This window comes from Euprymna scolopes, chromosome 4, assembly GCF_053919585.1.
Source record: "Euprymna scolopes isolate OS-2025 chromosome 4, ASM5391958v1, whole genome shotgun sequence".
Taxonomy (NCBI): Eukaryota; Metazoa; Mollusca; class Cephalopoda; order Sepiida; family Sepiolidae; genus Euprymna; species Euprymna scolopes.
In genome coordinates this window covers 71,132,556-71,143,089 of record NC_136485.1, presented here as the reverse complement: position 1 = coordinate 71,143,089, position 10,534 = coordinate 71,132,556, and the positions used below count along the sequence as shown (strand labels likewise).

Sequence of the window (10,534 nt, the reverse complement as noted above, 5' to 3'; positions counted from 1 at the left end):
CTTTCAAATGCAAAAGTCAAGTATCATGCTTCATATGTGCTCTAAATAGAAATATTCATTTCGAATGCGCCCCTGTCATATCAAAGAACCTTCTGTTGATTTTATATGCCTGACCTACTGCTTGTGCGGTGATAATGGCTTGAATTTAAGTTTAAAATGAAAATGTCAGGTATCATGCTTCAACTGCGCTCTAAACAAACATTCATTTCGAATGCGCCCCTGTCATATCAAAGAACCTTCTGTTGATTTTACATGTCGACCCTTTCTGCTTGTGTGGTATACAACTTTTTAAGTGCACATACTGAAATAACGTTAAAAGATCATCATTGGAGCATTGTCATTTTGTCCGTTGTAAAACGCTTTCGTCATTTCATTAACGGCTCCATTTGAGAAAAGGTTTGACTGGGCAAACTAGCGCAAGTTGTAAAAATAGGAAGATATACGAGAACAATGTATCAGAAATAGTTGCAAAACAATTCTATTTCCTAGCTAAGTCAGATGTCGATGTTTTATTATCAATTCAAACTCAGCATTCTTAAGAAATATTGTTTTTCCCCCGTCGGACAAGAGTAAATACATAAAAGGACATAAAAACTAGGTATGCCTGAGAAAGGATACGAGAATCCAATAAAATCTAAGATATTTTTAGAGCGCTCTGACTTAGCGGTAATAATGCTTCAGCCAGGAAACTATGCTTGAGCTCTGAATTATTTGATAAAGGCTTAGTTGTAAGTGTTATTGCTATACAAGCAACTGCTACTGTGTAAACATTATATATATATATGTATATATATATATGTATGTATGTATATATGTATGTATGTATGTATTGAGTAAAACGATTTATAATTGTGAATTTAAAACCAGTTCACAAAAGGTAAAACAAACAAAATCAACTCGATTGTACGATCGTTTCGAAAACGATGTTCATTTTATTGAAATTGACAATAAGTATTCAAAGGATTCACCACTTGAAATTGACAATAAGTATTCAAAGGGTTCACCACTTATCAAGGCCCGGAGGCTACTCGAGGATAAGGGTCAATGTGTGTATGGTAGTCATTGAGACAATAGCATAGTAAATGTTAGTAGTGCTAATTTTGTACAATTAGATTATTTAAGAGGGCAGTTCAACAAGAACTTGTTTACGTTGGACTTGAAGACGACAATATTGTAGTCTGCTGGAAAGAAGACCATCGGAACAGAATTTCACAGGTGGGCAATTCTAGGAAAGAAGTTTTATTCATGAAATTCATGTTTATATTTAGGCACTGATATATATATATATATATATATATATATATATATATATATATATATATATATATATATATATATACTATAAAGCGTAATAGACAGCGTCTAAATGAGTAGAGCCTCAATAAAATATATTTAAAGGTGCTATGCTCGGAGTATTGCAGTTATGATAAGCTCAATAGGTGTAACTACCTGGAGCTATATAAAGAGGAAGGGTAAGAGCTTAATAATTGTGAAATTATCAATCAAGTTTTCATAGGAAGGAACATAACAAAATCAAATTGATATGTACGATCGTTTCAGAAATTATGTCTTTTTATTCATTCGATATTTACAAATAAAACCATCGAAAAATAAGTGAAATATTTCTGGATATCGTCTCCTCATCAGCATAAATGGGAGAGAGGGGGAGATAAGATACCAGAATTTAACCAGATTATTGAAGTAAATGTAAATATAGTTTGTGTACCGCGAATAAAATTGCAACTTACTAAAGACTCTTTCAAAGGTAATCCGAAAAGCGGAAGGTAATTTTTAAGAAAGAATCCAATAGTTAGAATTTAAAATCCAGTGGAGTAAAAGTAATCCGGTTGGAAAAAAATAAACGTAGTTCAAATTCATAGAAATTGTTCTTGTCGTTAGTATAGTAGTCCAAAGATGGCAAAGTTGATCTTTAGTTGAGTGGATTCGAGAATTAGAGAGATAGAAAAACCAATAAGTAACCTTCCATTGCTGGCTCAATTAGAAAGGAGAAAAGATATCGTTTCCGAAACGATCGTAGATATAAATTTGATTTTGTTATGTTTCCTCTTATGAAAATTGATTGATAGTTTCACACTTATTAATCTCTCACCCGTTATATATATATATATATATATATATATATATATATATATATATATATATATACATAATATATATATACATAATATATATATACATAATATATATATATATATATATATATATATATATATATATATATATATACTAGCAAAAGTACCCGTCGTTGACTTGGTTCAAAAACAGCCTACAGAAAATATATATATTCTATTTTTAATTTAATTTACAATACTGTTTAATAGTGTTGTTCTTGATAAAAATGTTTTATTTAACTTTTAAACAATTTTTTCGAACTTGTTTATAAACGGCTTTCTTCAAAAGGTTACCCAGCGAATCTTCGCAAAATTTCAATTTTTGTTTTGTTTATTTTACGCAAGGAAAATCATTTTACATTTTATTTTAATCTTATTATGATCTATAGATTAAAGTTTTACTAATAGTTTAAAAACAATATCCGAAAAATCTTATTTCTAAACTTAATTTTCCATTGATAGTACTGATGATAAATATTTATTGTTTTTAAACTATTAGCAAAACTTAAATCTATAGATCAACAAGTATTTTTCATCTTTTTGATTTAGTAATTTTTAGCTGTTCGGCTTTTGTCCAGGATAGGAGAAAAGCGTGGAAACAAAAACTTGTTTTTTTTCATTGAATAAATTTGTGAATTTTCATGCTTCCGCGTGAAACAATCTTTGGCGGCAATTTTTCTTTGATTATCTCTTTATTAACTACATTCTTAGACATAGGGATTCCCGTGGCGCCTGGGGCACTCAGATCTATAGTTTCCAGTCTGAAGTCAGATCCACTCCATCTCTCATAGATGTATATACTAACTGCAAAACAAAAGTTGTTTGAGATACATATAGGAAGCAATAAAATCGAGACGACTAATAAATTCTTGGTTATTGATATGGTTGGTTTATTTGTTACATTTCTCTTTTACTAACGAAGCACACGCTAAAAACAGTGAAATGTGCCGCCATTAAAATGTAAGTGTATTTCTAAAAAATATATATAAAGTTAAACTGCGTTTTATGGATTAAAAATGAGTCAAAATTATTTTTTTTTTAAATTTATTTCATGCTTAAACTTATATTTTATTGAATCTTTATAGAAATTAACTATATTATTTTACTATATAATAACATATTATTTTTATTATTGTAGTAGTAGTAGTAGTAGTAGTAGTAGTAGTAGTAGTAGTAGTAGTAGTAGTAGTAGTAGATTTACACCCTCATCTAAATCTCTACTCCAAACTAAAATGGGATTCTACCGTTTTGGGCGATTGTGGCTTTAACAGACTGAAAAACTTGACGGAAAGAAAAAAAAACAATTAGGGTTTGTATTACTATACACATATATTCGAAAAAGTTGTCAACAAACAAATATATAGCAAATAAATGTTATCAAAAGCAAGATAAGTTACTTTTCTACCTTACTGGATAATTTTTTAGTGTTTTTTTTATCCGTATCGAGGCAATGATTGAGACTGAAGGCGACTACATTTAACAACTGTCAGCTCTACTACATAATCAAGTTACCTGAATTGATTTTTTTCAATAAAAGTTTTAAAATAAAGGTGCAGTTCTGTTTTCTTTAGATCGACAAATTGATCATTCTACCCTGCACTCCAGGCACATAACAGAATTATATTTTTGATAAAAATAGTAAAGAAAGTAGTAGATAAACACTTCGATTAACTCTAAAAAATATTTAAGAACAATGTCTTCGTTGTTTTTAAGGATCAACATATGTTACCTTTGAAATGTGTGAGAATTACTGCAGTTATTATGCTCAGGCCGGTCATTGTTTGGAACATTGCACAAGACCTCTTTCGACCCAATCTGAAAAGAAAAATATTATAATGCAGTAATGTTATATTTATTCAGATTATAATTGTCTGTATTTTGTTGAAAGTTTAATGAAATTGAAATTGAAATTCCAATGTATTTCAACGATTGCATAATATATCCTGTCCCATATATCATTCGTTAACAGAAACATCGCGCTAAACACGGCTATTTTACGAAGTCATGGAACATAACTAATCGGTAACACACTCGAACCGGCTGCAACATTTAGAATTTTTTTTTTTTTTTACCATGCAAACATTTTTTGTAAATACATAAAACACATTAACTTACAAGTTACAATTTTATTTTTAATTTGTTAATATCAATTAAAAAATATTAATGTGTATTTCAGTTAGTCCTTATTTACTTGCCTCCCGGGTGTTAGTTTATTAATCAATATTTAGATGTTGCGGGATGATGTCATAACAGACATTGCCTCGGATGATAGCTAGAGAGGTGTGCTGGAACATCCAAGTAGTTTCTCAGAGCTCGTTTCTACAAGTAGCTATCATCCGTCAAATGTGGGAATACGAACGACCAATAACCCCGTATATTTCGACTGGGATAGGCTGGTAAATGAAACGGTCAGTTAGTGAGTTGTAGATATTTATTTGCTTCCCCACTGAGCAAATTAGGCAGGAGGCCGTTTTTAATGTGGAGATAGGGGGAAGGAGGAGGGAAATGGGGATCCAGCTCCACAGAGGAGGGAAGTGGGGGCTGGATTAGAAACTGTTGGCATCAAGGGTTGCCCCTTCAGTGACCAAGGTCAGATATGTGGGGTTACCCCCACATATGGTCTTTGCTAATCATAGCTGGTCTTTGCTAGTCATAGCTTTGCAGCATCTGCCGGAACAGATGGTATTTATTTGCTCCCCCACTGAGCAAATTAGGCACAAGGCCGTTTTTAATGTGAGGTAAAACCCAGCTCCCCTAAAAGTAGGCAAAAAGGGGGCACTCTGGTTACCAAAAATAATAATTGTCCCAGTATAGAGGGTTTTTATTTAAATGCTGCCCACATCAGCATTATGTGGCACAAGGCCGGAAAGTGGGAACCCCGCAGGCTCCCCTAAAGGAGGGGCACTCCTGCAATTTTAAAAATTGCCTGAGTAACCCCGTCGGCATTCCCCGGTCGGGGCGCCTCAGGCAGCAAGCAATAAACTTGCCCCACCGGAAAGCCCGGTGGCAAGGCCTGGGAGGGTGGACCTCCTAGGTATTACCCAGGCGGTTCCCAGTATAGAGGGTTTCCCCTCCATTGACTGGTACAAATTATCTTAAGTGCAGCATCTGCCGGAACAGATGGTATTTATTTGCTCCCCCACCGAGCAAATTAGGCACAAGGCCAATTTTTAATGTGAGGAGTTAAGGGGAAAAGGGGACCAACTCCCTGAGGAGTAAGGGAGCTGGATAGTGACAATTGGTATGAAGGGTTGCCCCTACATTGACCAAGGTCTTATATGTGGAGTTTCCCCCACATATGGTCTTTGCTTGCAGTATCTGCCGGAACAGATGGTATTTATTTGCTCCCCCACTGAGCAAATTAGGCACAAGGCCGTTTTTAATGTGAGGTAAAAACCAGCTCCCCTAAAAGGGGTCACTCTGGTTACCAAAAATAATAATTGTCCCAGTATAGAGGGTTTCCCCTCCATTGACTGGTACAAATTATCTTAAGTGCAGTATCTGCCGGAACAGATACTACACTTTGATCTTTGAAGCCCGGACCCCCGAGGGGGTTTTGGGGCTGTCCGGTCAGTTAGTGAGTTGTATTTGTCGTCTTTTGTTGGCGAAAACTGCACTGCGGCGCCGTTATGTACAGAAGATTCGCCAGTTCTCGGTATCGGAAAATGGTCAAAACAAGTGAGTGTAGACTGCCTTTATAAGAAAACCTTTTTTTTTTTTATTTCCATGCATTTGAAATATGATGGCTGTGTTTGCAACTTCCCACTTACGTCATGCGCACTTTTACTTTGCTCTACAGCTATAGCTAGGTGTGCAATTTTCTCAGGATGCTGAATTTCTTCCGAAACCATTCCCCTTTGGTTTATTGTGGATTCTTTGGATCACTAAATTTGCGGATGAAAACCTATACTTGCTCTTCTGCATGTCAGTGCTAATTATTTCTTTCGTCATGGATCGATTCTGCATAGTCTACAGCTTGTTTTGCCTTCAATTTTCGGACAGTTATGGCTGAACATTCTTCACTAGTGTGACACGGCATCTGGAAAAGTCACACAGAATCTTCTGGCCGATGTAACCTCCGACTTTCTTCGCGTGTATCCTGTCGAACTCGGGAATCTTTCTGTCGAACTCGGGAATCTTTCTGTCGAACTCGATAATTTCGAACGTAACCCTTTATTTAATCCACTTAAAATTGAATTTTACTTAGTAAAATTCAATTTTAAGTGACACTCTTTTGGGAGTTGAAGGTTTAATCCTTGGTGTTGGCGATGCTAAGAATATAATTGTAAATTACTTAAGATTTCGACCCACTTATTGCTGATGGAATAAGAGCATATTACTCTCGTTTAATAAATGAAGGTTCTGTTCGAAATTCCTTACAGATTCCCGAGTTTGACAGAAAGATTTCCGAGTTTCATGAGCTACACCCGAAAAAGACCGGAGGTTATATTAGCCGAAACATTATGAGACTAACAGTGGTCAGAATAATTTAGATAACACAAATTATCAATCCTCATCTCAAAATTTCAGAAACATAATATCTTCTCTTGTTCTGGGTATTGTGCGATGACCAGTGAACAATCAGAGCATCCTCTGCTTTATTTGGTATTTATAGTGGCTTATACGAGAAACGGGGCATCTTCTTCAAGTGATGATGCCTGTAGTAAGACTAGATGTATTCTTGTTCTGGAATCCAGTAAGTCTAAGAGACCAAGAAAGATATATGATAACATGTCTAACTGGTCAATTGGGGAGAGGAAAATAATATTCGTAACTTCTTTACTAACTCAACATTTGAGATTTAAAGGATATTTAATGGAATATTCGAATATCTATTTATCTCATATAGAGATCAAGTTTTAGTCACTAGGAAGGGGGCTCATGTTTTTTTAGAACTTCGACTGAAATAAAAAGAATATTCAAGATGTACTGAGCTACGGTTAAAATCTCCGGTGTGAATACTAATGATACAGAGCACTCTCTTTCAATATCCCAATGCTATACAGTGACTCACGGTTGTCAGCTCTGAAACCATCAACAGTACACTGAAACAAGTGTCCGTTGCACTTCATCGATATTAAATACTTCAAATTGGTCTGATATTAAAGAATACAAAAAATATCAAATTTATCGCTGTACTTAATAATTTCCTCAATCAATTTTATCATAGAGTCAAATAATGACTTACCTGAAAATCAACTTGATTGTAAGTAAATGTGCAGCCAGTTCCATGACGCCATTTAAGAAAAAACTAAGGAATTTATTATCACTGAGGCTAAGCATCATATAAAGTCCATAGTAAACCAAAGCGCTGACAAACCTATCAAATATAGTAAATACAAAAACAATATCAAAATTAATTATTTAGTAAATGTGATGCCGATGTAATCCTGTAGTCGGGGGACATAACGATATATAACGGAGAGTGAAACATTTATAATAGACTAGTGGAGGTACCCGGCGTTGCCCGGGAGTGGTGAGGTATGGAGGGGTAAATCAAAATAATAATAAAATTGAAAATAAAGAATAAGCGAATGAAATACCCCTGTTTAAATGTTAGAAATTTTACATTAAAAATCCATGCAAATTCATTATTCAATACTCGTTGATTCACCCGATCTACTGGAGGGAATGATTATTAATTTTATCATAAAATTATCATCCATTTGTGACAATAGATGCCAATACGAAAACTGATGAGCTGATAAGCAAACGTGATGCTTTGCATGTCGTACAAGAAACTGCCTCTATTTACGATTGTAGATTTTTAGGGTTCCGACTAATTTGCATATGTGTGCAGACAAACTGACTTGAATAAAAGGACGGATTGAAAGCTGAGAGTTTTTTTTTTGCGCTGGAAATTTATTAGATGTTATTTTGGTGTTTGAGGAAGAGAACGCTGTTTGAAGTTGGAATTGCCACTGTGACATTGTCTTTTTTATGTAACGAAATTAAGGTACAACTAATAATAATAATAATAATAATAATAAGAAGAAGAAGAAGAAGAAGAAGAAGAAGAAGAAGAACCTTCCAATGCAGAAACTAATGCACATATGCTACAAACGTTAACCGGCTACATAGAAGCTATAACGGAATTAAAACAAAAAGATATAGGCACACCACATAGAAACAATAACACTGAAACCGCAAAATTGTAACTAAACTAAAGTGGACTATGACCTTGGGAAGGCTTATTGCTTTCGATATTTCAGAGAAGACTAATAGTCATTGCTAGCGAGAACTCAACAGCAAGCGGCTGTTGCAATAAAGCAAATTGATTTGCAAAGATTATTGAAAGAGGTGGACAGTACTGAAAATCTGAGGAGACTTGTTGTTACCCAGACTCAAAGAAACAACACAGTTATTAGTGAGTAATCTATGATTATGACCTGTACGAGAACTGTTAGTAACTACTACTACTACTACTACTACTACTTATAATAATAATAATAATAATAATAATAATAATAATAATAATAATGTGGTAATTCGTAATACTAATGACGATAATGACGAGAGCCGGTTTATTGTTTTTCTTTTTCAATGACACCAACTTATTTTTGTTTCATTAACCTCAAATGTTCATCAACCATTTGGAATATTCCACTTTCCTTTTAAGGGATGACCAGCATGATAACGGCCAATGACGATGATGACGGGAGCTGGTTTAGTTATGACGGATGGATATTCAAATTGACGTCAAAAATAGAACGCAGTTGTCGATTATATTTGGAATTGAAGGCTAGTTCTGTTTAGACAGGTTGTACTTTATGAAAATCGGTTGGTGATGTTGTAAAATAATCATTGTGTTGCGTTGGTCAAATAGGAATGTGTAAAACATAAATAGATATGGTGCTTTTTATGAATAGGTATCCATAGATTTGTAGTTGTGACGTAAGTAGTTCCGACTATAAACGAATAAAGTCGAGTCAAGTTCTGACTTTTACGAAATATACAACTAAAAAAGCGCTGTACTGTTCTTGATTGATTTTTAAACTAATGAGAAAGACCTAATTTTTTGGATACTCTTATTTTTGCAACACTTTATTTGGAATTTTTGGATAATTTTTCATTTACCTTGAATAAAACGGTTATGCTACGGTTAGTTCGGGGTTATTTGAAGGTTAGGTTAGAGTTAGGATAAAAAGACAGTTCGATTTGGATTGTGCAGAAATATCGAAATAGCATTACAGAATACACTTAAATTTAAGATAAAATCAACTGTTTCTTTCGTTAAATAATTTTGTCGCGATCGCCAACAACAATGAGAAAACACACAAACTTCATATTTCACAAACTAAGTGAAACAAATGACGATTATTTCGAACGTAGATTCAAATATTACAGTTACTAAAAACTGAAGACACTTTTAACTGTAAGTAATATGGTGTGAAATTAATTATAGTCATTTGTTGTTTAGTGATACCATCACTGGCCGTGGAGCTTGTATCACCAACAATTTTCAATAAAGTCAGAGACTTTCACAGAAATGCTTCAGTTCAGCTCGGGAACTAAGAGTGCTTTCCTCTCAACTTTAATTTTGCCAAGTCAGCGAACCAGGAGCAGCAGCAGCAGTACCAAAACAGCCCTTTTAAGAGCTACTCAACAAACTAATTATGTGAGTCACAGCCTTCACTCTCCTGCTGCCTGTCTCTTGGAACTCTCCCTACAGCATGCCACACCAGTTTCTGCAGCTTCCAGCGACTCCAGCTTATTTCTGCACCGCTTCCATTTTATTCCTGCAGCTTCCAGCGACTCCAGCTCACTCCTGCCACTTCCAGCGACCAGCTTACTCTTGCCACTTCTAGTGACTCCAACTAACTCCTGCAGTGCCTTCAGTTCACTCGTGCACATTCCAGTGACTTCAGATTGCTCTTGCAGTGACTCCAGTGTCTCCAGCTCACTCTTGCAGCTTTGATGCTTCCAGACACTAGCTTTTTCGGCCCACTGACGTTCGGCTCCCTGTACCAGTGCCCACCGATGTCCAGCTATCTACTGTAGTTCCCACTGACGTCTGACTACTCGTACTTGTGTCCACTGACGTTCAGCTACCTGTTCCAGTGCTTACTGACGTCCAGCTACCCGTTTCCAATGGTCACTGACGTCCAGCTACCTGTTCCAGTATTCACTGACATCCAGCTACCTGCTCGAGTGCCCTCTGACGTCGACTACCTGCTCCAGCGCCAATTGATGTTCAGCTATCGTTCCAGTGTTAACTGACCCCCGATTATCAGTTCCTACCTCACAAACCCAAGAATCTCAACCTCACGAGACGCCTGTTCTTGTTCCAGCTGATCAAGGGATAAAACTTTCAGGTAACAATTGCATGAGTTCAGTTATCGTAACAATGCTATTTGCAATCCCCTCTGATCCATTCGGGCGGAATAAAACATAGGATGCAT

The 10,534-nt window shown here is 35.4% G+C and overlaps 1 protein-coding gene across 1 annotated transcript in view; it reads right to left on the bottom strand.

The window, feature by feature from the left end:
* Positions 1 to 2,748: 2,748 nt before the first annotated feature.
* Positions 2,749 to 10,534, bottom strand: part of LOC145271002 (organic cation transporter-like protein) — a 50,804-nt gene continuing 43,018 nt past the window's right edge. The window contains exons 5-7 of the mRNA XM_080126569.1: positions 7,321 to 7,452; positions 3,862 to 3,947; positions 2,749 to 2,936 (exon numbers count right to left, since the gene is read on the bottom strand). Of these exons, the coding sequence (XP_079982695.1) occupies positions 2,749 to 2,936; positions 3,862 to 3,947; positions 7,321 to 7,452 (406 nt within the window). The remainder of the gene's footprint in view (positions 2,937 to 3,861; positions 3,948 to 7,320; positions 7,453 to 10,534) is intronic.